This window comes from Rhinolophus sinicus, chromosome X, assembly GCF_036562045.2.
Source record: "Rhinolophus sinicus isolate RSC01 chromosome X, ASM3656204v1, whole genome shotgun sequence".
Taxonomy (NCBI): domain Eukaryota; kingdom Metazoa; phylum Chordata; class Mammalia; order Chiroptera; family Rhinolophidae; genus Rhinolophus; species Rhinolophus sinicus.
The window spans coordinates 39,905,432-39,932,922 of record NC_133768.1 but is presented as its reverse complement, the minus strand read 5'-3'; the positions used below and the strand labels follow the sequence as shown (position 1 = coordinate 39,932,922).

The 27,491-nt window shown below is 51.8% G+C and overlaps 1 protein-coding gene across 2 annotated transcripts; it reads left to right on the top strand.

The window, feature by feature from the left end:
* Positions 1-2,436: 2,436 nt before the first annotated feature.
* Positions 2,437-26,080, top strand: CACNA1F (calcium voltage-gated channel subunit alpha1 F). Of its 2 annotated transcripts, none has more exons than XM_019714274.2 (48): positions 2,437-2,464; positions 3,916-4,165; positions 4,542-4,647; positions 4,856-4,995; positions 5,243-5,385; positions 5,481-5,633; positions 6,454-6,650; positions 6,761-6,864; positions 7,458-7,615; positions 7,898-7,990; positions 8,104-8,197; positions 8,370-8,396; positions 8,513-8,673; positions 9,567-9,792; positions 10,713-10,920; positions 11,013-11,133; positions 11,247-11,328; positions 12,243-12,288; positions 12,474-12,525; positions 12,988-13,147; positions 13,335-13,464; positions 13,970-14,029; positions 14,175-14,281; positions 14,362-14,449; positions 14,879-14,986; positions 15,073-15,125; positions 16,137-16,283; positions 16,998-17,199; positions 17,294-17,452; positions 18,226-18,336; positions 18,578-18,661; positions 19,457-19,477; positions 19,687-19,815; positions 20,140-20,205; positions 20,473-20,564; positions 20,980-21,139; positions 21,377-21,504; positions 21,795-21,891; positions 22,084-22,186; positions 22,447-22,548; positions 22,730-22,860; positions 23,106-23,231; positions 23,489-23,658; positions 24,359-24,466; positions 24,590-24,717; positions 24,827-24,939; positions 25,312-25,506; positions 25,785-26,080. In XM_019714274.2, the coding sequence occupies exons 1-48, from the start codon at positions 2,440-2,442 to the stop codon at positions 26,013-26,015; spliced, it is 5,895 nt and encodes a 1,964-aa protein (XP_019569833.2). In that variant the 5' UTR covers positions 2,437-2,439; the 3' UTR covers positions 26,016-26,080. The 2 variants fall into 2 exon arrangements, with proteins under 2 accessions (XP_019569833.2, XP_019569831.2); XM_019714272.2 differs by having other exon boundaries at positions 7,458-7,648.
* Positions 26,081-27,491: the final 1,411 nt, after the last annotated feature.

Sequence of the window (27,491 nt, the reverse complement as noted above, 5' to 3'; positions counted from 1 at the left end):
GTCCTGATGCGAATGTGCGCGCGCAGCGTTGTATGCGCAATGGCTGCTGGGAGTTGTAGTTCTTTGGCCTGCGGTCCAGGGAGCTCTTCCAAGTGGGCAAGGGAGTGTATCTTGTGTGTGTGTGTGTGTGTGTGTGTGTGTGTGTGTGTGTGTGTGTGTGTGTGTGTGTGTGTGTGTGTGTGTGTCCACGCGCGCCCGCGTATGTGTTGGGAGGACGGGATGGAGGAGAGTGGCTTCTTGACTCATTCATTTAAGGCGGCATTTATCTTCTAGATAGTGAAAGTGTGCAAGTTAAGCGCAGGGGCTTTAACACAAAGGGACTAGGGTTGAGTCTCAGCTCTTTAGCTCAACTTGCTAAATGTGCAAGCGTGGACAGGTTGCATAACTTCCCTGTGTCTTAGTTTTCTCATCTGTAAAATGAGACTACAGCAGTCTCCTCCCCATCTATGGTTTCGCTTTCTGCTGTTTCAGTTACCCGAGATCAGCCGCCATCTGAAAATATTAAGTGGAAAATTACAGAAATAAATAATTCATAAGTTTTAAATTGCATGCCATTCTGAGTAGTGTGATAAAATCTCCCTCCACCCCGCTCTTTCCCCCACCCTCACACACGTGAATCATCCCTTTGTCCAGCGTCTCCTCGATGTATACCCTGCCTGCCCATTAGCCGCTTAGTAGCCTTCTCCATCATCAGATCCACTGGCGTAGTATCGCAGTGCTTATGTTCAAGTAACCCTTATTTAACTTAACAATGGCCCCTAAGTGCAAGACTAGTGATGCTGACAATTCGCATATGCCAAAAGAAAGCCAAAAAGTACTTCCTTTAAGTGAAAAGGTATGTATGCATAGGAAAAAAAAACATAATATACCTAGGGTTCCGTACTATTGCTGTTTCAGGCATCCACTGGGGGTTTTGGAACGTACCCCCATGGATAAGGGGGGACTACTGTACCTGCTTTCTAGGATTAAAACAGAATTAATTCGGGGTGGCTCAAGCGGTTGGAGCTCCATGCTCCTAACGCTGAAGGCTGCCGGGTGGATTCCCACATGGGCCAGTGGGCTCTCAACCACAAGGCTGCCAGTTCGACTCCAGCAAGGGATGGTGGGCTGCGCCCACTGCAACTAAGGTTGAACACAGCACCTTGAGCTGAGCTGTTGCTGAGCTCCCAGATGGCTCAGTTGGTTGGAGCACGTCCTCTCAACCACAGGGTTGCCGGTTCGACTCCCACAAGGGATGGTGTGCTGTGCCCTCTGCAACTAAGGACCATAATTGGACCTGGACCTGAGCTGCGCCTCCACAACTAAGACTGAAAGGACAACAACTTGACTTGGAAGAAGTCCTGGAAGTACACACTGTTCCCCAATAAAGTCCTGTTCCCCTTCCCCAATAAAATCTAAAAAAAAAAAAAAAAAGAACAGAATTAATTCATGCAAAGGACATTGTACTGTGCGCCTGACCCACAAAACAGTATGTAAGTTTTACTTACTAAGTATTCATGCGTTCAATATATGCTTTAAAGTTATACATACAAGTATGTATACACTCCAAAGAATAATTACACAGTAAACATTCATGTAACCACCATTCATTTAAAAAAACCACCCTGTTCTCACTGCTCAGTAGTGGGACATTTGTCATAAATCATGGGTACATATATGTGGGGCTCAGGTTTGGAACTGTTTTGTTCTTAATTACTGTAATTTTATAACAAGCCTTGATATCTGATATGGCAAGTCCTCCCACAATTTTTTTTTTCAAAGGATTTTGGCTTTTCTAGGTCCTTTGTATATCGATATACATTTAAAATCACTTTGTCTAATTCCACGGAAAAGTCTTCTGAGATTTTGTTCGGGATTGTATTAAATCTCTAGATCACTTTGGGAAGAATTGACATCTTCACAGTTTTGACTATTTCAATTAGTTAATTTAACATGTTTACCCATTTATTTAGGTCTCCTTTAATCACTTGATAATAGTTAACAACTTTTTTCATGGAGATCTTGCACATATACCAGGGGTGCCAAAAAATGTGTACACATGACTTATATTCATCTTTTCTTATTGGTATATAATGAGTATTACAATTTTAATACAGTTTTTTCCTTTCTTAAAATGTGTATACATTTTTTGGTACCCTCTGTATTATGTTAGGTTTATTCCTATGTACTTAAAATTTCAGATGCTTTTCGGAAAATGATGTCATTGTTCTTATTTTAGTTTCTGGCTCTTTGGTGCTGGTATATATTTTGTAAAAATACTTTTTAAAGAAATCAGTGCCTTTCCTGTTGCAAGGCTCTGCCCCACAAAAGTCCCATCTTCGACCCTGCTCACCCTCCCATCTGACCCTGTGATGGCCCCGCCCTGTGACCTTAATCCTTCCAAAGCTGGGGGAAGAGAGGGGAGCTATTTGCAGATGGCTCTTCAACCTGGAAAGAAGGATGTCGGCATCTGAAGGCGGGAAAGGTGAGAGCAGCCTTCTACCCCTGCAGACCCTTTGAGCAAGCCTGGGCTCTGCTCTACCCTTGGCCCCTCTGACCCACCCACTGCCCACTGGGACCCCACCGCTGGAGAGCCACCAGGGGACCAGAACCAAATCACCCTGTTCCCATCCCAGCCAGTCCCTTACACAGCCTCACTGCCAACTGAGCCCTGACACTCAGCCTGACCCAGACACTGTCCCCTATTGCCTCCTAGTCCTATCCACAGCCATAGTTCCTAGTTGAAATCCAAACCCAACCCTGGCCCTGACCCCTATCCTAGCTCCCACCCCAACTTCAACTCCAAAGTCAGCCCCAAGCTTAATCCTGACAAAAACCTTACCGACCAGATGGCAAACCCCTGTTAGAGTCCAAATCCCAACATGAATACAGACCTTACCATGAACTCTAAAGTCACCTAACCTCAACCCCAACCCCTGGAAGTCAATAGTGTTAGTGAATGGGTCTCTGACATTCCAGAAAGAATGCAGACTCGTTTTTAAGGATAAGGAAAATTAGGAAGACAGAAGAACACACAGTTAATGGTGGTAGTAAGTCATGAGGGCTTGGAGTCAGAGCTTGCCTGGGTTTGACCCCCAATTCAGTGACTTCATCAAATCACTTACTGCCTCTTTTGGCATCAATTTCCTTACCTGCAAAATGGGAATAATACTATGTGCCAGACAGTCTTCTGAATGCTGAACTCATTTAATCCTCACAACAACCCTATAATGTAGGTTCTCTTATTACAATCCCATTATAAAGATAAGGAAATTGAGGCTCAGGGTGGTTATGTAACTTGCTCAAGGCCACACACAACTACCAAGTGGTAGAGTCAGGATTTAAACTCTGACAGCTTCTTTTCTCCGAAGGTGGGGATCTTAACCAGGCCAATCTACTGAACCTCAGAAACTGAAACAAGGCCATGGGAATTAGGAATGGCCTTAGCTGAAAACCCCAATGCAAAACTCAGATCCCATCCAAACTCAATGTCAACCCTAACCTTGATTCTAATTCTAACCTCAGCTCATTCAAACACTCAGTCCTAACCCTAAATCATAACCTATGCACACTCCATTCCCACCTTTATTTAAATCCAACCCAGAAATCCACCAGGTGGATTTAACCCTAAATTTGCCTCTAGCTATACACTTAATCGTACCCCATGTCAACTTAAACTCTACCCCCAATCCTAAGACCAAACCCTACTTCACTTGGAAACATAATCTCACCCTCACTTCCCTATAAACTCTCACTCTACACCCACTCAATTCCAACACCAACTCTTACCTCCCAATCCTTAACTCAGGTACCCCCAACTCTTTCTAATTTTGCATGCTCTTTTCTCCTTCCCTCAGACAGAGAGATGGGATCAGGTAGGAGGCAGCGATGATTGCCCCAACAACCTGTCCCTCCTAACTCGGTTTCTCCACACAGACATCACCCCAGAGCCCAGTCCAACCAATGGATCAGTCCCTGGTCCCGAATGGGGGCTGTGCCCTGGGCCCCCAGAAGCAGGAGGTGAAACCAGCAGGGCATTGGGCTTAGGGACCCCTAAGCGAAGGACTCAGCACAGTAAGCACAAGACGGTGGCAGTGGCCAGTGCCCAGCGGTCACCCCGGGCACTCTTCTGCCTCACCCTGGCCAACCCTCTGCGGCAGTCCTGCATCAGCATCGTGGAGTGGAAGCATCCTGGAAGGCCAGGGGCAGGCATTGGGGTGAGGGTCATCAGGGTACCAAGGGTCAAGGATTGGGTCAGGGCTAGAACGAAGAAGGGCTACGATTACCAGGGTCCAAGGGTGTCGAGAACTGGCTTAAAGGGGGAGTTGAGAAAAGTGAAAGTCATCAGGGGAATCAACAGTCAAGGAGTAAGTCACAACAAGATTGAGGATGACTAAGCTTTGGGGGGGGGGTCAGAGTCAAGGCCTTGGACAGGGCAGAGGCTAGGAGTGTGAGGGCTGGTCACCTTGGGGTCAACAGTGAGCACTGGGTGGAGAGGTCAGCAAAGGAATGCGAAGGTTCTGAGGCTGCTCTGCCTGGGTCCTTGACTATGTCCACCTGAGGCCCTTCGACATCCTCATCCTGCTGACCATCTTTGCCAACTGCGTGGCCCTGGGGGTCTACATCCCCTTCCCAGAGGACGACTCCAACTCTGCCAACCACAACCTGGTGAGGCTCACCCCGCCATGCCCTGTCTTTCCAGTCAGATCCAGCCTTAGTCAAACTGCTCCTCAAGCCTTCCAGCCAGGCCCCACCCCGCACTGATCCAAATGACCCTCCCCTGCCCAGACCCACACTCTGTCCCAGCTATTCCCTCTTCCCTGCCTCCCCTCAATCCCCAACCCAAATACCTCCCCGATCTCCACTCTTCCCCCAGGAGCAGGTGGAATATGTATTCCTGGTGATTTTTACTGTGGAGACAGTGCTTAAGATCGTGGCATACGGGCTGGTGCTCCATCCCAGCGCCTACATCCGCAACGGCTGGAACCTTCTCGATTTCATCATTGTCGTGGTTGGGTGCGCATCTGCGGGGGACACCCCCACCCTAGTTCAACTTCCCACTCCAGACCCCCGCTTAATTCGGGGCTCAGGGAAGCGACTACTTCAGACTGTCCCCATTTGGCAGCCAGAATCAGGAAGATTAACATATTTTAAGCCTATTTGCTTTTCCGGTTACAGGGACTTGTTCTTTCCCGAGCAGAGAGGAGGCGTGGGAGAGGGTGCCAAGGCCTGACCCCCACCTCGTCCCTGGCTCTCCCATCAGGTTGTTCAGCGTGCTGCTGGAGCAGGGCCCTGGACGGCCCGGGGACGCTCCGCATACTGGGGGGAAGCCGGGGGGCTTCGATGTGAAGGCGTTGCGGGCATTTCGGGTGCTGCGGCCACTGAGGCTGGTGTCTGGGGTCCCGAGTGAGTGGAACGCCCCCGGGGTTGGAGGTGAGGGGGGAGCAGGAGAGGGGCTGAGCGGACCCTCCCCTACTTCGCCCACTTCTCGCTTCCCCTAGGCCTGCACATAGTGCTCAATTCCATCATGAAGGCGCTGGTGCCGCTGCTGCACATCGCGCTGTTAGTGCTCTTCGTCATCATTATTTATGCCGTCATCGGACTCGAGCTGTTCCTCGGACGCATGCACAAGACGTGCTACTTCCTGGGATCTGGTTAGCCAGTCTGCCCTTCTCAGGATAGGAAACGCCCTCTCCACTGGTTCCTAGAGCCCACGGTGTTCTCAAGGCAACCCTAATTCACAAGACTCCACCCACAGGTTCAGGCTCCACCCCCAATAAACAAGCCCTACCCCTATATTTAAAGCTCCGCCCTCAATCCCAGACTAAAACCGCCCCCCTCACTAATACCTCGGTCCTATCACAAGACCACCCTTCAGCCAAGGCCCTGCCCAGCACTTAAGATTCTAAGCTTCCCTACTGGCCCCATGTATTCAGGCCTTTCTTTCAGACACCAGCCCAAGCTGACCCCACCCTCTTTTTTTTTTCAATTTTTATTGGGGAATATTGGGGAAGAGTGTGCTTTCCCAGGACCCATCCGCTCCAAGTCAAGTCGTTGTTTTCACTCTAGTTGTGGAGGGCGCAGCTCACTGGCCCATGTGGGAATCCAACCGGCCACGCTGATGTTATGAGCACTGCGCTCTCACCAGCTGAGCCAACCGGCTGTCCCACCCCACCCTCTTTTAAAGATCCCCTCCCAAATCCACAAGACTCCACTGCCCCCAGTCTCATGCCTCACTCTTATTTACAAGATTCTGCCCCAAGATTTACAGTCCCACTCCCTAGATCCCTGTGGTTGGGGTTCAGCTTCCCAGTGATTCAGAATCCTGACCTGGCAGAGTCAGGGGCTAAGGGTTACCCTTGATTTAGAAAAGTCTAGGACCCTGAGTTGCACTTCCCAGGTGGGCGGGGCTGCAATGTGGCAGTGACTGTGGGTGAGTGTGCTTCGGAGCTCAGAGCTCCAGTCTTCCCACAGACACGGAAGCTGAGGAGGACCCATCGCCCTGTGCATCTTCGGGCTCAGGGCGTGTGTGCACCCTGAACCAGACCGAGTGCCGCGGGCGCTGGGCAGGGCCCAATGGAGGCATCACCAACTTCGACAACTTCTTCTTCGCGATGCTGACGGTCTTCCAGTGCGTCACCATGGAAGGCTGGACCGACGTGCTCTACTGGGTGAGGTGGACCGCAGGCACACAGTGCGAAGGCTGCACTTGCCTTTCCTCCCTGAGCTCAGGCGGGAGTGTCTGCATAACCTGAGGGATGCATGCTCTCTCTCTCCCCAGATGCAGGATGCCATGGGATATGAGCTGCCCTGGGTGTATTTTGTGAGTCTCGTAATCTTTGGGTCCTTCTTCGTTCTCAACCTTGTACTTGGCGTCCTGAGTGGGTGAGGAGCCTAGACACTCCCTTCATCTTGTCCTTCATTCTCCCATTATCCTGCCCCTCAGCCCTGTCCTTTATTTTGTTCCTGGCAAACTCCTACACAACCTTCAAAACACATCCAAAATAACCCTCCATTCAATCAACATTGAGCATCTACTGTATCCAAAGCACCGTTTTAGGAATGGAACAAGAGACAAAAATCCCTGCCTTCCTGGGTATTACATTCTGGAGGGGAGAGACAGATAACAGCAACATACACAATAAATAATATATATGTAGTGTTTTACATGGAATATGAGCTATGGAAAGAAAGGAAGGATAAAAATAAGAAGGGGAAGATCTTGCAACTATAAATAGGGACAGTCACGGCAGGCCTCCTTGAGAAGGTATTATCTAATTAAAAATGTGAAAGAGATGAGGGAATGAGCCATGTAGATATCTGAGGAAAAAGTGTCCCAAGCAAAGGGAACAGCCAATGTGAAGGCTCCAAAGCAAGAATGTGCTTGGCATAGTCAGTGAACAGCCAGTGTGGCTGGAATGGGGAAGGAGAGGGGGCAGGGTGGTTCCCCCACCTAGCCCCCTATCCTTCTCCCTCAGGGAGTTCTCCAAGGAGAGGGAAAAGGCAAAAGCACGAGGGGATTTCCAGAAGCTTCGGGAGAAGCAGCAGTTGGAGGAGGACCTGCGGGGCTACCTGGACTGGATCACACAAGCGGAGGAGCTGGACATCGAAGAACTCTCAGCTGATGGAAACTTTGGTTCTGTGGCTGAAGAGGGCCGAGCTGGCCACCGTAGGCAACCCTAATCTGGCCCATTCCCTGCTTCATGCAGGCGTCAGATGTGGGCTGCCCTCCTGAGACCCAGCCCCCAGTTGGACACAGAACCCAGACCTAGACCCAGATCCCCTTCCCAACTGTACCCAGAACAAAGATTCCAAGTAACAACTCCCCTGCCACACCCACAAACACACACCTACACACACATACGGCTGTAACTTCACTCCAGGCTGTGCTCCCTAACTGTCCTCCCTATACCCTCAGGGCCACAACTGGCAGAGCTGACCAATAGGAGACATGGACGTCTGCGTTGGTTCAGTCATTCCACCCGCTCCACACACTCCACCAGCAGCCATGGTGGGGCTCCATCCAGGTTGGGGAGAGGGGCGGGGTGGGTAGACAGAGGAGAAAACCAAGGATGGAACCCTCAGGCTTTCATGTGCTGACCTCTATTCCCACCCTATCCACAGCCAGCCTCCCAGCCAGTGACACTGGTTCGATGACAGAGTCTCCAGGCGATGAGGAAGAGGAAGAAGGGGCCCTGGCCAGTTGTACACGCTGCCTGTGAGGGTCCCCAACCCTTGACCTCTAACCCAACCCGGAACCCAGTCCAAACCCGGACCCTTGTAGTTACTTTAGACCCCAACCTTGACCTCAGTCCCTGACCTCCAACGCCAGCCGCTGTCTGCCCCCTCTGCCCCTTATGACACCTACCTCTCATCCCCCTCTTTTCCAGAAACAAGATCATGAAAACCAGGGGCTGGTGAGTTGGGGAAGTTATGTGACTTCTGGACCCCATGACTTTGTGAGCCCCACCCGAGCACCCCAGGGCAGGCTGAAGTGAGTGATCTCAGCCAGCTGGCTCCCCTTTCCTCCCAGCCGCCGCCTTCGTCGAGCCAGCCGGGGCCTTCGGGCCCGCTGCCGTCGGGCTGTGAAGGCCAATGCCTGCTACTGGGCCGTGCTGCTCCTTGTCTTCCTCAACACGCTGACCATCGCCTCAGAGCACCACGGCCAGCCTGTGTGGCTCACTCAGACCCAGGGTGCGCCCGCCAGCCTACCAGCTGTCTCCCCCGGACCCCCATTCCCTCCACCCCAGAAACGGCAATCCAGGATCCCTCAGGTGCCTCAGACCCCCCAACACTGCCTCACTGAGCAAGTACATGCAGAAACCTTAGCCTGTCCCATCCTACCTCGTAGCTCACGCTTACATAGTGCTTGCTGAGTGTCAAGTTCTATTCGCAGGGCTTTACATGTACTAACTCAGTTTCTTTTCACCACGACCTTATGAGAATGAAGTACTAAGGCACAGAGTACTGAGCACCAAGATACTGAAGAGTTAAGTAACCAATCCCAGGACTCAGCTAGTGAGTGGCAAACCCAGGCAGCCTGGCTTCAGAGTCCAGGCTCTTAACCCCGCGCTGTCGGGACAAGTCAACCCCTCTGTTCTTCAATTTCCCCATCTGCAAAATGGGGCTAGTAATGGTATTCACTTCATGGTGTGGTTAGGAGGATTAAATGAGTTAAAGTGAAAAGTGCTTAGAACATTGCATGGCCCACGTAAAGCTAACACTTTGTAAGTGGCAGGTGCTACCCCAATATTAATATTTGAGCACTCTTCTAACCCAAATCTTCAAACCAGCCCAGTCCTAACTAAACCTCAGCCTCTAACTCTACCCTTAAAATGTAGCTTTTCTGGGCTCTCAGAAGCTGACTGAGGCCCCACCCCAACTCTGTCCCTTGCCCCAGCTTCAAGCCCCTCAAAACCTCACCCACTCTGACCTACAAACTCATCTTAATCCCTAACCCTAACCCCACCCCCAGCCTGTGCCTGACCTGCAATACCAGCTACCCCAGATCACCCCATGACCACTACCTCCCCACATGTCACCATGCAAACTGGCTAGCCTGGTTGCCCCTCCCCCTCTCCCCACAGAGTATGCCAACAAAGTGTTGCTCTGTCTGTTCACCCTGGAGATGCTTCTCAAGTTGTATGGTCTGGGCCCCTCCGCCTACGTTTCCTCCTTCTTCAACCGCTTTGACTGCTTTGTGGTCTGTGGTGGCATCCTGGAGACCACCCTGGTGGAAGTGGGCGCCATGCAGCCCCTGGGCATCTCGGTGCTCCGATGTGTGCGCCTCCTCAGGATATTTAAGGTCACCAGGTGTGTTTGGGGGGGAGGGTGGGTAGGACTGGAGCCCCAAAACAAAGCCCAAACAGTCCCCACCCCAGCTCCAATGATAACTTTATCCATATCACCATTCATTTCGCAAATATCCATTGAGTGCCTACTGTATGCCGGGCACCCTTCCAGGTCCTAGGGAAACACCAAAAATCAAAGCAGACACAAGTTCCTGCCTTCATGGAGATTCAAGTCCGGTGGGGAGGTTGTCTACTCCATTTCTTTCCCCTTCCTTAAACTCAACCCTGTCTGTGAACTCAATTCCATACTCATGTCCAACCCAAACCCCATCCCCAACCCCCAACCATAGCACCAGCTCTAACCCAACCCCAACCAGTCATCATCCACAAGCCCATTTACAACCCCAACATGCAATCCCAAGCCCATCTTCAACCTCATCCCTAACTCACAGCCTCATCCCCATCAATAACCACAACCCCCATCCATAACTTCTCACCGTCAGCTCATCTCCAACCACAACCCGTTCTCAGCCCCAGCCCCAATCTTATTCCCATCCTCTCCTGTCTCAACACTCAACTCAAACTTGGTCATCTGCAAATACTCCCTATCCCCGAACCCCCATCCCATCCCCATCTCCAATTCCTAACCCCATCCCCAGTCCTGGTCCCAACCTCAAACCCAATTCTAGCTCCATCAACTTCCATTTACCCTCCATCCTAACCTCATTTCCCATTACACCCCTAATGCCAACCCTAACCACAAACTCAGCCTTCCCCTCACTTCTTATTCTCAACTCACCCCAACTACAAAATTACTACCAACCCTGACACCAAAGGTCGTTTTAACCTAGCCTGCCCCAATGCATCCCAAGCTGGAGCCCTACCCTGGTTCCTGACTCACCATTCGACATATCAACCTTGCCTCCTCCATTTCTGCTGCAGGCACTGGGCATCTCTGAGCAATTTGGTGGCATCCCTGCTCAATTCAATGAAATCCATCGCATCCTTGCTGCTTCTCCTCTTCCTCTTTATCATCATCTTCTCCCTGCTTGGCATGCAGCTGTTTGGGGGCAAGTTCAACTTTGACCAGACCCACACTAAGCGAAGCACCTTTGACACCTTCCCCCAGGCCCTCCTCACTGTCTTTCAGGTGGGGCCTGGAGACCATGGGATGGGCAGGTCATGAGCATCCTAGAGTCGGGGGAGGGTCCCAAGAGCTTCATGGTGACCTCCCACCCCCAGATCCTGACGGGCGAGGACTGGAATGTGGTCATGTATGATGGTATCATGGCCTACGGCGGCCCCTTTTTCCCAGGGATGCTGGTGTGTGTCTATTTCATCATTCTCTTCATCTGTGGCAACTGTATCCTCAGAGCCTTGGGTTGCTGGATAGTGGCAGGGTGGGCGTGGATGGAGGGACTTGGGTGGTCCAGAGGCAGGCTGCTTCTCCATCCTTTGCAGCCTGAGCTCACTCAGACATCCTGTTGAACGTGTTTCTTGCCATTGCTGTGGACAACCTGGCCAGTGGCGATGCAGGCACTGCCAAGAACAAGAGCAGGTGATGTCTGGCTCTGCCTCCAACACAATCTCTCGCTGGGTCCCTGCCGAGGAACCCCCCCACACACACACATCCCACACCACCAGAGATGGCTCGGTCATCCTGGCAACCCCTACCCGCAGATCCAACCTGCAGTCCTCATTCATTCCACATGCACTTATTGAGCACCAACTTTGTGCCAGGCTCTGGTCTAGATACCGAGACAGCAAGGGTCAAGGTAGACAGAGTCCTCTCCTTCATGGAGCTGACATTTGAGTTGGGGAAGGCAAGCAAAACACAAACAACTGAATATATAATATACTTTAAGTATGTTAACAATATAATGAAGAAAATGAAAGCTAAATAAAAGAATAGAGAGAAACGAAGATTGCTATTTTGGTTAGGGTAGTCATGGAAGGTCTCTATGCAGAGGGGGCAGTTGAACCGAGACCTGAATAAAGTGAGGGAGAAAGCAATGAAAATACTTGGGGGAAGAATGTTCAAGGCAAGAGGACAGCATGTGCAAGGGTCCTGAGGTGATGATACTCTAAGCACTTTCAAAAAACACCAAGGAGACCAGTGAGCCTGCAGTGAAATAAGCAAGGAGGAGAGTGGTAGGAGATGAACTCAACTGAGGGGATAGGGAGGCCAGATTGAGGGCGTTCTGAGCCACAGTGAGGACTTCGGTTTCTGCTCTGAGTGAGTGGGAGCCATGGGAGGAGTATGAGCAGAGAAGGGATGTGCCAGACTTAGGATTTAACAGGATCCTTCTGGCTGTTGTAAGAAGAACAGACTGTGGGGGTGAGGGCGGAAGCAGAGAGGGTCTATGACGTCTAAGAAAGGTCTGTTCTGAGTGCAACACCCACCCCCCGCCCCAGCCTCACCCATCTGTTGTAATCCTTAGCAATCACCACCACCCCCATTTTCTCACACAGGGAGAAGAGCACGGAGGGGAAATCACCACAGGAGAATGGAGCTTTGGTGAGTTAGGAGCCTGAGTACCATCTATACATCATGCTACCACCAATACCCGTCTATGTGTTTGTGTCTAGCCCTCAACTTCTGCCTATGTATTCCTTCGTTATTCCACCCCTCCCATGCCTCCCCTGTGTCCATCTCCTGGTGTCTCCTCCACCTTTGGTGACCCCCCACCTTCCTGTTCCCAGGTGCCTGGTGGGGAGAATGAGGAAGAGAAGGGCGCAAAGAATGAAGGAGCAGGCAAGTGGCCAGGGCCAGGTGGAGGAGGTGTGGGACCTTAGGGACATCACGCAGACAGAGCTCTTGACCCCTGAGATCCTCTTCTCTGGAGAGCAGGCTTTTCTGAAATCATCTTGAAAATAATGGGCTTGGCAGGTGGCCAGCAATGTTTGGAATGTTGAGATTAAAAAAGATAAACATGTTTTGTTTTACTGCAGAACTTCTCAGAGCCTTTATGTTATAATAGTGTGTATATGACTGTAAGGATGGCAATGTTCATTCAACACACATTTACTGAGCCCTTACTGTATCTCAGGCACTGATCTAAGTGCCGGGGACACAAAACAAATTCAAATCCCTTCTCTGAGGAGCTGACATTCTAGCAGGGAGATGGGAAGAATGTACCATGTGACAAATACTGTTCTACGTATTTTACATACATTTTCTCAATTAATTCTCTCTCTTTAGAGCTTCTGGTGCCAGGCATGGAGGAAGAGGAGGAGGAGGAGGAAGAGGAGGAGGAAGAGGAGGAGGAAGAAGGGGGTGCAGGGCGTGTGGAACTCCTGCAGGAAGTTGTACCCAAGGAGAAGGTAGTGCCCATCCCTGAGGGCAGTGCCTTCTTCTGCCTCAGCCAAACCAACCCGTGAGTACCGGGAATAGATGAGGGGGTGGGGCAGGAGGGGCTGGGGCAGGTGGAGGGCCAGGCAGCAGCCAAGGCTGGAGGAGGGGTGCACAGCCTGATGCAATAGGGTCTGAGCTGCATCCCTCAGGCTCTCCCAATCAACTCTGTGGTCCGGGATTCTGACCATGGCCCATTCCCTACTCCCCAGATTGAGGAAGGCCTGCCACACCCTCATACACCATCACATCTTCACCAATCTTATCCTGGTGTTCATCATCCTCAGCAGTGTGTCCCTGGCCGCCGAGGACCCCATCCGAGCCCACTCCTTCCGCAACCATGTGAGCTTTTGGCTGGGGGCTGGGGAGCACTCCCAGGGGTGTCCTACTGGGCACAAGCTGGGGTCAAGATGGAGACAGGGAGAACACCCCTATCTAGGTAGAAAGAGAGGGGCAATAATGGCAGCTGCTGTGGTGTCAGCCTTTACTGTGTGTGCAACAGACTTCAGGAAGTGCCAGGGAGGAAGGAGATCAGTATTCAGCTGAGAAGGAAGCTGTACTTAGAGAGATTGAGTGGGCCAAGGGCACCCACTTGGCTGGGTAGAGGCAGAGGAGCCCAAGTTTGAACTCTGGTCTTTCTGATGGCCAAGACTTTTGCCTTGTAGAGAAGTTCTTGATGATCATGAGAGAGAGAGGGAAGGACGCAAGGAAGGATGGATGGAGGGAGGGCTATGCTTGTGTAGAGAGGTACAAACACACACACACACACACACACACACACACACACATATGCCTAGGATCCCCCTCAGCAATGACTCAGTGACTCCCCCTCTTTCTCATCCCCCAGATTCTGGGGTACTTTGATTATGCCTTCACCTCCATTTTCACTGTGGAGATTCTACTAAAGGTAACTAATGGGCCCCCAATCATACCCCAAGTGGCCTCAACCCACTCCCCACCAACCGCCACAGCCCACCTTTACTGCTTCTTTTCCCTCCTCCCCCTTCTATCCCCAAATCTGGGGTCTAGCCTTATGACCTCTTACTTCCCAGATGATGGTGTTTGGGGCTTTCCTGCATCGAGGCTCCTTCTGCCGTAGCTGGTTCAATCTATTGGATCTGCTGGTGGTCAGCGTGTCCCTCATCTCCTTTGGCATCCAGTGAGCACCCCTTACCCACCCATTACTCCCAGAGCCCAGACCAGGCCCCAGCCAGGGCCTGAGGACCGCCCTTTCCCCAGCTCCAGCGCCATCTCCGTGGTGAAGATTCTACGAGTACTCCGAGTACTTCGGCCCCTTCGAGCCATCAACCGGGCCAAAGGACTTAAGGTAACCCCTCCACACCCAAGTCCACAAGTACCAGGCCCTGCCCCACCTGAGGGGCCAGGATTACTGATCAGACTGACCATTTGCATTGATGCATGACCACACAGCCTGGACCTGACATGTAGCCACATGTACGGGACCACTGACCATGTGGCCTGACCCCTGTTCCTTACCAATGGTCACATTTCTCTGATCCGAGTTTGCAACATGTGGCCACTCACCCCTGCCTGGCAAAAACTTATTGCCGGTTGGTGTCCTCATATCCCTGGGCCACATCACTGCCCTTTGACCATGTGTTCCTGACCACATATTCCTGACCTGAGACCACATGTCCCAGACCCAAGTCCCTGAGCCCCATCCATTCCCAGAGTACCGGCACCATGGCCATTGTGGCCTGCAATGTCCATTACCCATATCTGTGGGTGCCTGCAGCACGTGGTGCAGTGTGTGTTCGTGGCCATCCGGACCATTGGGAATATCATGATTGTAACCACACTCCTGCAATTCATGTTTGCCTGCATTGGCGTGCAGCTCTTCAAGGTGAGAAGAAATGCTGGAGTGAGGCTCAGGCACAGGTTAAGGTGGGGATTAAGGGTAAACCTGCTTGACAAATATCTTCCCTGCAGGGGAAATTCTACAGTTGCACTGATGAGGCCAAACACACACCCCAAGAATGCAAGTGAGTGGCTAAGACCCTGCATTCCATGGGGCACAGGACACCTCCCAAAGGCCGCAGAGGACCCTAGAGCTCACCAGCGCCCCTGAAATCCCTAGAGTTTCCTCCCAAGAACTGCAGAGACCCCCCAGATTTTATCAAGGCCCCCAAGACTCCCAGAACTCCCCAAATCCCAAGATACACCACCAGAACTCTCCCAAGAACTACAAAGGCCCTCAGATCTCATCAAAGACTATGAGGCCCCCCAAAACCTCCCCCAAACCCTTCTCCACATTCCCCAAAGTTACCTACAGTCCACTCCAAACCTCCTAGAACTCCCCAAACACACCCCTCCCCACCCCCGCCGAATCCCCAGTTTCGATCTTTGAGACTCATGTAGAGGGTAGTGGTTTAAAACATGGGCTTTGAAGTCAGACATTCCTGGTTCAAATCCATCCCATGAGACTTTTGTTAACCTTGTAATTTCTTACATTTCTTAACCTTGCTGAGTCCCATTTTTCTTAACTGAAGAATGGGGATAAAAAGAGTATGGATCTCATAAGTTTTTTGTGAGGAGTAAATGAGTTACTACACAGAGTGTACTACAGTGTAAAGTTACTCCATGTAAAGCCTACCACCACGCCTTGCATAGACTTAGTCCTCATCAATGTTGGTTATTATTAGTATTATTTTTTTTCTGGGTGGTAATGATGATGATGATAATGGTGATGAGAGTTAACATATGTGGTGCCAACTATGTGCCACACATTATTCTCTTTGATTGACTTTACTAATCCTTGTAACAAGCCAGGAAATATGTTCTGTTATTATCCTTATTTCGTAGATGGGGAAAACGGAAGCACAGAGAGGTTAAATGCCCAAGGTCACCCACCCAGTAAATGGAGGGGCAGGATTTGAACCCAGGCTATTCAGCTACATCACTATGTCCTGCTGCCTCCATGCTGGAGACCCCAGTCCCCTTTCCACAGCTCCCCACCCCTCCTCACCCACCCAGCCTGTCTGCAACATCCACAGGGGCTCCTTCCTGGTCTATCCTGATGGAGATGTGTCACGGCCCCTGGTCCGGGAGCGGCTCTGGGTCAACAGCGATTTCAACTTTGACAATGTCCTTTCAGCCATGATGGCTCTGTTCACTGTCTCCACCTTTGAAGGCTGGCCTGCGTGAGGGGCAGGGCCCCAGGGACGGGCAGGGGACTGGGAAAGAGTCTCTAGGGGACTGGCTTAGAATCTGACGGGGGTAGGTGGGAGAGTATCTTGGGATGAGATAAAATTCTCTTGAGACTGGATAGGGTTTTCTCGGGGCTAGTGGGCATATCAGAGGACTGGGTGAGGGTCTCCCAGTAGCTGGCTGGGGTGCTTTGGGGACCTGGGTGGGTGGGGTCACCAGGAGTTGGGTAGAGGTCTATGAGGGACTTGGTAGAAGTCTAGAGAGGACTGGGTAGGATTTAGGGAGGACCGGGTAGGTGTCTGGGGGGACTGGGTGGAGGTCTCAGAGGAGATAGATTGGGAGGTTCAAGGATTTCCAGGATGCTGCACGATTCATTGCGGTACTAGTTGGAGATCTCGGGGATGATGGGACAGGAGATTTACAGATCTTTGGGGGCTGGTGGGGGAGTTCTGGGGAAATGCGTGGGGATCTCCAGGTGGCTGGAGAAGGGGATTTGGGGGTCTGTGGGAACTCAAGGGATTTCAGGTCTTGGAGAGCCTGGTGGAGGTCTCTTGGGGTATGAATGGAGGTCCTAGGTGGTTAGATCAGGGGAATTAGGGGTCTTTGGGGTGCCAAGAAGGAGATTCTGGGGTGTCTATGATGAAGGGTCTGGGGGGAGGTCTGAGGGGGCTGGGATCGCCCCTCACCTGCCTCCACCGGCTCCCTAGGCTGCTATACAAGGCCATTGACGCACATGCAGAGGACGAGGGCCCCGTCTATAATCACCGTGTCGAGCGCTCAGTGTTCTTCATTGTCTACATCATCATCATTGCGTTCTTCATGATGAACATCTTTGTGGGCTTTGTCATCATCACCTTCCGCGCCCAGGGCGAGCAGGAGTACCAACACTGTGAACTGGATAAAAACCAGGTGACCGCTGAGCCCTAATCCATGACCCCAGCACCATACACACCTCCTGGCCTCTGGATCCCACTGCTCACTCATGTCCTGAACCCATATGCAGCGCCAGTGTGTGGAATACGCCCTCAAGGCCCAGCCACTCCGCCGATATATCCCCAAGAACCCACATCAGTATCGCGTGTGGGCCACTGTGAACTCTGCTGCCTTCGAGTACCTCATGTTCCTGCTTATCCTGCTCAACACGGTTGCTCTAGCCATGCAGGTCTGAGATCCTCCCCTGCCAGACACCCTAACCTGACCACACAATCACTTGGGAACCATTAGGAACACTTTAGGCTACCAGTAGCAAAACTCCCAACTGACAGAGACTTAAACTATAAAGATATTTGCCACATTTCTTCAAATCTAAGGGCAATAACTGTAAGTTGCATACTGATTTCAGAGATCTAAGAAGTGAAAAATAAGTAGCAGATGGCAATTGTAAGTTGCCACTGATTGTGGAGTGCATCCCAATTTCAGAAATTCTAAAATGTGAAAATATGTGTATCCTAGAGTCAACGAAATATGGTAGCTACCTCACATAACAAGAAGTGTGGAGGTAGGCTGCATGCTCATGCTCATCAGAGACTCAGGCTCCATCTTTCTGCTCCTTTCATTCTCATGCTTGTTGCTTTATGGTCACAAGGTGGTTGCCACAGTTCCAGGTGTCAACACTACATTCAGGGCAGGAGAAAGGAGGGGAGGTTGTACCAGAGGGCTGTCCCCATTTGAGCCTTTTATTGGAAAACAAAAATATTTTTCACAGAAGCTGCCCAACCAGCAGCAGGCTTGTTTCTGTCTCAGTCAGAACTAGCTGCAAAGGAAGCTGGGATTTCTACAATCCACAATGGGAAGCAGACAATGTGAGGGGTTGGGCCAATGCGTAGTACTACCACACCCCCAGACTCACCTCAGTCCAAGCCAGAGAACATTTGGTTGGGGGTGGGGAGCATCTCTGCTTCAGGATCTGTCCTCACATCTGATTTTCTTTCCCAGCACTATGAGCAGACTGCTCCCTTCAATTATGCCATGGATATCCTCAACATGGTCTTCACTGGCCTCTTCACTGTTGAGATGGTGCTCAAAATCATCGCCTTCAAACCCAAGGTGCTCCCCAGCCCTAGACCCACCTGTTCTGTGGGAATCCCTTGGGGTGGAACTCATTGCAGAGCTCTTAGGGGGGCAGCAACCAGGGAGTCGTGAGACTAGGGAGTGAGAGGGATCCAGAGGTAGGCCAATCATGTGATCCAAGCTCGGCCCTGCCTCCCCAGTGCCCTTACCACTACTGGCCCCCTACCCAGCTTGCTGGCTCTCAGAAGACAGGGCACTGCTTTCCTCCTGCCAACAGCATTACTTTGCCGATGCCTGGAACACATTTGATGCTCTGATTGTGGTGGGCAGCGTAGTGGACATTGCCGTCACCGAAGTCAACGTGAGGACTGGCCTCTCCACTAACCCACACTCCCCCTACTAACCTTTCCTCATCTCAACCCCGGGGCTTTCTTTCAAATGTGTATGTGGCTCCCACTCCCATCAACCCCACTCATGGAGACTCAGTGCTCCTCATTCTAGCTCTATCCCTTCTGAGTTCCTATTGGGTTCAACCAAAGTCCCCCTCCACCAGCTCCCTCATTCCATTTGCAACCTATCCTCTGGTTCCACCATGACCTAAAATGACTCTGTTATTTCTATTATTTCCTTTATTTCCTCTACATTCCCCTCCATTGGCTCCATCATCTCTTCTGACTCCTTCATCGGCTCCATTTCCTCCACTGACTCCATCATCTCCGACACTGGGTCTTTCATGCCTGTCATTACCACTGACTGCACTGTTGGCTCCATAATCTCCTCCACTGGGTACTACATGGTTCTATAACCCTGATTGACAACACTGCTGCTTCCATATCTCCATCACTGACTTCTTCATTGGGTCCCCCATTGGTTCTCTCATCTCCATAAAATAAATGGCTCCATCATTTCCTCCACTGGCTCCAATATGTCTCCTCCATCATCTCCTGTACCATCTCCTCTCCTTCCACCCTCATTGCCAACTTTTCCCACAACCATCTCGATCCACTACCACATAACCTTCCCCACCATCCCTTGCATAATGACTCTGCCATCCATCATCCCCTATAACTGTTCAATCATTTCTCTCCTGGTTCATTTGGGGCTGTGATCTCATTATCTCCTCTGTCACCTCTGTCTTGGCCATATCTCCCTCCAGAATGGTGGCCACCTTGGCGAGGTAACCCCCCCACCTCACACCAGGGACTCTCTGCTTCTTTTCTCTCCCACTCTCCCTTCCTTTTTTCCCGATGAGTCCTTAGATATGCTCCCTGACCACCCTGGGCCTGATTTCTGAGGGATTTAAGGGCTGGGAGGGCCAAAGCATGAGACAGGGAGGCTTCTGGGGCAAATGTGGGCTGAGCATACCCACCACACCCCGAACCCCAGAGCTCTGAGGACAGTTCCCGCATTTCCATCACCTTCTTTCGCCTCTTCCGAGTCATGCGGCTGGTCAAGCTTCTCAGTAAGGGTGAAGGGATCCGCACATTGCTCTGGACATTCATCAAGTCCTTCCAGGTAACACCCCCATCCTTTGACCAACCCCTTGCCCCCACCTCACACCTCTCAGCCTGCCTTTTACCACCCTCAGCACTATATCTCCCATGACATACCCACCTGCAACCTATCATTTCCAGTTTTCCCTCTTTTCTAGGCTCTCAATCCCCAACGTGCCTTGGCCCTCACTGTGCTCACATTTGGGAGACACTGGTAGTCATAACATGTGCACTTGGTGGATGGACCACATCTCTCAGCAGGCCCAGGCTTAAGGGAGCAGTGCATTCTGGGGATTATGGTTCTTTGCCTGGACCTGAGCATCTGTCTTCCTCTCCACCCCCATAGGCTTTGCCCTATGTTGCTCTTCTCATCGCAATGATATTCTTCATTTACGCGGTCATTGGGATGCAGGCAAGTGGGGACCCTAGGGAATATCTCTCAGACACTCCTCTGCTGAGGGGAGTTGAGTATGAATAACCCAAAAGTGGGGTTGGTGGGTGGAAAGACAGACAGACACGCTGGATGACCCTGAGTCAGTCCACATGTCTGTAAAATGGGATTATCAGTGCCTACTTGTCAGGGTTGCGAGGATCCTTTGGGGATTAGGAGTTGTGAAGTGGGTGGGAACCTGTGGAGGCATTGGTTCACCCCTCTGTCATAGCCCCTGTGTGCCCACAGATGTTCGGCAAGGTGGCTCTTCAGGATGGAACACAGATCAACCGAAACAACAACTTCCAGACTTTTCCACAGGCTGTGTTACTTCTGTTCCGGTAACATCTACACCCTTCCCTGCCATCTCGGCCCCCAGCATGCCCTTGTGTGCCCACACACCCTGTCTGGGCCCCAGATTGCTTGAGCTGTAAAACTAACAGGGCCGCGTGGAGTTCCATATTGCCCGAGATTTTTCTTCCCTGTGATCTGAATCTTTTAAAATATTCTAGCCTGATCCATCCTTTTTCTGGCTGTAAGATGTATCCCCTTCTTAGGCTTCAGTGTCCCATCTATAAAATGCTAACATGACTGTCATCAACATGGCATGCCAGCTTTTTAAATGTCAAAATGTTATCTGTGCCAGATGTAGCCCCTGACAGGAAGTGAGTCATCTAACCCCTCCAGCCCCCACAATGCCACTTGCCTTGACTTCATAGCCTGCTCTCCAAGATGGCACCCCCATGTGATCCCCAGGTGTGCCACTGGTGAGGCATGGCAGGAGATAATGCTTGCCACCCTTCCTGGGAATCGGTGTGACCCTGAATCTGACTTTGGTCCTGGAGAGGAGTTTACTTGTGGTAGCAATTTCGCCATCGCCTATTTTATCAGCTTCTTCATGCTCTGTGCCTTCTTGGTGAGGACCATTTTTCCACAACCACCACCACAGCCATGGGGGCTTGTCCTGAAGGGTCTGGGGATGTCAAATGAAGTGGGGAGCCCAGATCTTCAGAGTGGATGAAAGGGTTGACCTGGTGACAAGATCAACCCAGGAACTCATGACCTAGTGACCATATAACCTTACGTCAGCCTCTCACCACCCCCCATACCCTGTTCTGCCCTTCACCTAACCCTCCTGCTCACTGTCCCGCAGATCATAAATCTCTTTGTGGCTGTGATCATGGACAACTTTGATTATCTAACCAGAGATTGGTCAATCCTGGGCCCCCATCACCTGGATGAATTCAAGAGGATCTGGTCTGAATATGACCCTGGAGCCAAGTATGCCCTCTAACCCCATACCTGGTATCCCATGGGACAATGCACTGTTCCACACAGTACCCCAGCCCCACAACGTCTGGCCTACTCCTCCCATTACCTGGTCAGTAGATGCCCCAAGGTTGCCACTGCACCTGTCCTCTGCCCCCGCCACACTCTCCTCCAATTCTTCCCTGGCAGGCTCTGGGGTATTGGTGGGGAGAGGTAGTGATGAGCTGGTGGGGCCCTGAAAAAGGGGTAGAGTGGGTATCTCCAACCCAGTAGTGCCTCCCGCCCACCCCCACCTGCCCAAGGGGCCGCATCAAGCACCTGGATGTGGTTGCCCTGCTAAGACGCATCCAGCCTCCACTGGGATTTGGGAAGCTGTGTCCACACCGAGTGGCCTGCAAGGTCTGTGCAACTGCCCACCCCCCACCTTGCCTCTTAGAGGACTGTCCACTGTCTGGCAGGGGTGGGCAGAGACTTTACCTTGGATAAGGAAGGGGTGTTTGGTTGCATCATCAAAGGTTTCTGCCTCTGGGCATTCGTCCCTGCATTCCTGGCACTTGCCCAAAGTGAGTTTCATGTCCCTGGTGTGCACAGAGACTTGTGGCAATGAACATGCCCCTCAACTCAGATGGGACGGTGACATTCAACGCCACACTCTTTGCCCTGGTTCGGACATCCTTGAAGATCAAGACAGAAGGTGTGTGGGGAGGGGACGGGCGGGAGTTGGAAGGTTCCCTGGGGAGGTTACAGGAAGCAAACTGGAGTGACTCACGGTCCCAATCCTAGCTCTGAACCTCAAAATGGGTGACTTCAGCTTTTCTAGGCCTGTTCCCCCACCTGTCCGATGGGGGCGGTGCATGACTGTGGTAGAAGCTTGTGAAGCCCCTCCAACAGTGAGGGAGTGACTGTGAAGGGCTTTCCCTATTGGTTCATGCCCCACATCCTCTCCTGATGCAGGGAACCTGGAGCAAGCCAATCAGGAGCTCCGAATTGTCATCAAAAAGATCTGGAAGAGGATGAAGCAGAAGCTGCTAGATGAGGTCATCCCTCATGCTGCCGGTGAGCAGGCCCCACCCCAGTTCCTTGAGCCAACCTCTGAATGGCAGATGATTGATTGCTCGCCACCACAAAACCAGCACTGGCTGGAGGAGTGGGGACAAAAAGGGGATTCCATGCTGTGCATAGGGTGGGGGGAACAGAGAACCCCGATGTGACCCTGCTTCCTCTCCCTTTCCCCCAGAGGAAGAGGTCACTGTGGGCAAATTCTACGCCACATTTCTGATCCAGGACTATTTCCGCAAATTCCGACGGAGGAAAGAAAAGGGGCTACTAGGAACTGAGGCCTCCCCAAGCACCTCCTCTGCCCTTCAGGTCTTCAGGGCCGGGCCTGGGTGGGTGGGGGTAGGTGGGAGCACTGTGGCAGAAGCTGACTACCCTCTTGATCTCATGGAACCCATGTCACAGATGAGGAAACTGAGGCCCCACGATCCACAGAGGATCAGGGGTGGATGAGGGGCTCCTTCCCAGACCCCACACTCCTGCATGGGAAGGAAGCTCAATGACAGGGGAGTGTAGACCTTGAGCTGTCCTGCTTCCCTATTTTTCCACCCCCACAGGCTGGTCTGAGGAGCCTACAGGATTTGGGTTCTGAGATCCGGCAAGCCCTCACCTGTGACGCAGAGGAGGAAGAAGAGGGGAAAAGGGGAGAGGAGGAAGATGAGAAGGACACAGAAACATACAAAGTGAGGACAAGTTTCCACTCCCCCAGGATTGTAAAATACTCCCTCAATCCCCGGACTTCCACACTGCCTCTGGGAAGAAGCCCCCCAGAGAAGCAGTCCCTGCAATAGACAAATGTTTGTTTGGCACCTGTCATCCACTGTTAGGGGGCAAGACCCAGATTCAGCCCGGCCCCTGGGGAACTTATTGGAGAGAAACTATATGACCAAGTGACTTCCATATAACATGGATGCAACACTCAGTCCTGTGACTCCCACAGGCCCCGATGGGCTCCCAGCCCCCATCCCGCCAGAGCTCCATGATTTCTGTGTCTCTGCCTGCTGGGAATAAATTCCGAGAGTCACTCTCCCTTGGGCCCAGTGATGACGAAGAGGGAGCTCCCAACTCCAGACAATCCAGTGTGTCCCAGACTGGATCCCACGTCCACAGGTACAGCCAAGAGTCTGAAGGAAGATTGGACAGTGCTGCCAGTGACCTGAGGGAAGGAAGGGACTAGCCACTGTATGGGGGTAATTCAGGGGCATTGGAGGAGGGCCTAAGAGGGCTTTCTAATGGAAGTTTGGTAAAGATGGGAGCTTAAGTGGGAATAAAGGGTAATAAGAGATTCATGTGAGAAAGGCAATGCAAAGACAAAAGGTGTATAATGTGGAACTAAATGGGTTTAAGTTCAAAGCCTGAATTAGCCATTTGCTAAGTGACCTTGGGCCAGTCACTTAGTTTTCATGGTCCTCAATTTCCTCACCTGTGAAAGGGGGATAATAATGGTACTTACCTCATGGAGATAATGGACTGATGAAATGAGGTCACACCTAACTTTTACAGCTTCCTCTTCACCTCCCTCAACACACCGCCAATTCTTGTGCTAAAGTTGTCTCTTTAACAGACCAACTTTGGTTTCTTTTCAAATATTGGGTCCCTCCAACGAGACAAACGTCTATGAAAAGAAAGCCCATGTCTACTTTAAAATGATGACAGGTTAATTTTATGTTATGCGAATTTCCCCCTAATTAAAAAAAAATTAGAAGCCCAGCATTTCTGTAAGGGAGGGGCATGGAGTGAGAGAGAACCAGGGTCCCAGAACCACATATTGGGGGAATCTGATCTGCCTAACTTGTCTCACTTTCTCCAGGAGAAGCTGCGGGGCTCCCATTTTCACCATTCCAGAAGAAGGAAGTTCTCAGCCCAAGGAAACTGAAGGGCAGGAGAAACAGGATGAGGAAGAGGAGGTCCCTGGCCGGTTCTCTGACCATGACCAGTAGGATGAGCTCATGAGCCACGTGTGGGAAGGCAGGGCTGATAGCACCCCATCACCCATGCCCAGGCCTGAGCTCACCTGCTGCCCTCCCTCCCTCCCACACAGGCTCTCCTACTTAGATGAGCAGGCAGGGACTCCCCTGCACCCCATCTTTTTGCCACTTCACAGACCCCAGAAATATGGAGATGAGCACCATGCCACACGCCGCCGTCTGCTGCCCCCGACGCCTGCAGGTGAGAGTGGGAGTGGGTCCTGGGGGCCCCCAAGGGCCAGCAGGGCAAAGGACTGGGGAGGCACTGATATTCCTCTTTGCCCTGGGTACCCCCTTCCTCCCACCCCCAGATCAGAAGCCCTCCTTCACAATTCAGTGTCTGCGGCACCAGGGCAGTTGTGATGATTTGCCCATCCCAGGCACCTATCATCGTGGGCGCAACTCAGGGCCCAGCAGGGCACAGGTGAGGCAGGGAACAGGGTGGGGGCAACCTAGGCTGAGTTTATCAGGCACACTACACGTCAGGTCCTTCTGAAGAATGGAGCACCTATGGATTCACACAATCTTCCCTGTAACTGTGAGGTGGGTACTATTATCAGCCCCAGTTTCCAGATGAGGAAACTGAAGCCCAGAGCGGCTCACTCAAGCTAGTATGTGGCACAGCTGAGATTTAACCCCAGGTGTTCTATGCTTTTAAATAAATTCAAGTCTGATTTACACACATTCAGTTTGACTCCAGTTGTGTTTGCAGGTAAGAGGTAGGCGCAGGAGTGAGTCCTGCACCCTCACAACCCACCCATCAATCACTGTCCCTCTGATGTTTATTCTGATCCAGGGTTCCTGGGCAACCCCTCAACGGGGTCGGCTACTGTATGCCCCACTGTTATTGGTGGAAGAGGGTACAGCAAGGGAGGGATACCTCGGCAAATCCAGCGGTCCACTGCGCACCTTTACCTGTCTGCACGTGCCTGGAACCCACTCAGACCCCAGCCATGCCAAGAGGGGCAGTGCTGACAGCCTGGTGGAGGCTGTGAGTCCAGAAGGGGCATGGGCAAGAGGAATGGGGAGGAAGGAGAGGAAGCGGGAGCTTGGGAAGGAGGGAAAAGGGGTCCCCAGTCCCTGTGCTGTGCCTGTAGCTCTCCCCTTGCTCTGTGACTCCTGCTTAGCACGCTGTGTGCACCACTGCCCCCCACTGACTTCCCTGCATGCCCCAGGGCTATATCATTTATCCACAGTGCCCCCTCTGTGAATGCTGCTTCGACTTTATGCTGTGCCCTCTGTCAATTCTGATCCCATCTGTGCCCCCAGGTGCTCATCTCCGAGGGCCTGGGCTTCTTTGCCCAAGACCCACGCTTTGTAGCCCTGGCCAAGCAGGAGATTGCGGCTGCGTGTCACCTGACACTGGATGAGATGGACAGTGCTGCCAGTGACCTGCTGGCACAGGGGACCAGCTCATTTTATAGTGACGAGGAGTCCATCCTCTCCTGCTTTGATGAGGAAGACCTGGGAGATGAGATGGCCTGTGTTCATGCCCTCTGAATTCCCAGCCTCCCCACTACTCAATAAACCTCCTGCCCTCCCTTCCCCAGAGGGAGACAGGCAAGGACCACACCCTTGGATTTTGGTGTCTTTGCACTGGGAACCTAGAGCGGCCCAGCAGCCCCCATCCATCCATCCTTCTGTTTCAGGGCTGAGCCACTGCCCACACACGGGTATTTCCAGAAACCAGGACAGCCAGGTCTGATTCTTCAGCGTCAGTGAAGGAGGGAGGAGGAGGAGGAAGAGACAGCAGCCAAAAAAAGCTGGAGACAGATTGGAGCTGGTGGGGGAAGGGGACGGTACTGGACGGACATGGAGGAAAGAGGAGAGAGGGGACTTGGATGAGGAGTCAAGTCAGAGATTCCACAAGGGGTCAGTCAGGTCTGACTGAAGAAGGGCAGACGGATGGGAAGGAATGAAGAAGGAAATCCAGAGGAGAGTACTGCCAGTAGAAAGGCCTAGAGGTTGGAATTAGCCTAGTATGTGACATGCCAGGCCGAGGGGTCCTCTGATGGCAGTGGTAATTTCAGGGAGGCTAAACTGGGATCACCCTGTCTCCCACCTCCCACCTTCTCCCTGAGAAAATGAAAATCTAAATCCATTGACAGAAGACATGGGTGGCAGCAGAGGGTGGGTCTCCAGCCTGGGGGAACACACTCAGGGTCACCTAGCTTTCCTGAGACCAGCTAAGAGTTACCCACTCCCCTGCTACACAGACCCCAGACAGATCCCAGAGCTCCTCTTTCTGCTTCTTGCCTTACCTTTAGTCATTGCCCAACCTTTGGGGTCTCATTCACTCAGCAAATGTTTATCAGGCATTTACTTTGTGCCAGGCACTGTTCTGGGCTTCCCATAGAGAAAACTGAGCTGGTTTAGACATGTGACAGGACTTGTTCAAAGTGGTAGTCAGTCCCACTCCAAAGGAATTGCAAGCAATGCTGGGAGTGACATCGGATGGGGCCACCACTTGGGAGGGTATGACCTAGGGTCTCCTCCCAGCTCTCAGAGGAGGGGTTTCTCACTTGCATAATTGGTGGCAATCAAGCCACTGAAATTTGAGGAAAGCCAGAATTGGAGACTGGGACTTAGAATATAGAGTTGCACTAGGCCTTGAAACAAAGATGTGGAGTGGATGGGCTGCTGTACTGTGGGGACAACAAGTCATGGGCAGGATGTAGACAGTGAAAGGAGACTTGAGGGATGAGGTGGGAGAGGCCACCTGAGGCCAGATGATGCTGAGACTATCAATGCCAGGTCCCCAAATCTGGGACTTTTCCTAACATCAGTGGAAAGCCATGGGAGGAATTTCAGCAGGGTAGTGACATAGTTAACTTTGCATTTTAAATAGATGTTCTCATGGCTGTGCTGAAAACAGAAGAGAGGGGGAAGGGACTGGAGATGCTAAAATTGGCAGGAACAATGGTCGCCTTCGCCAGGGGAGGTGGCAGTAGAGATGATGAGAAGTGAGTGGATTAC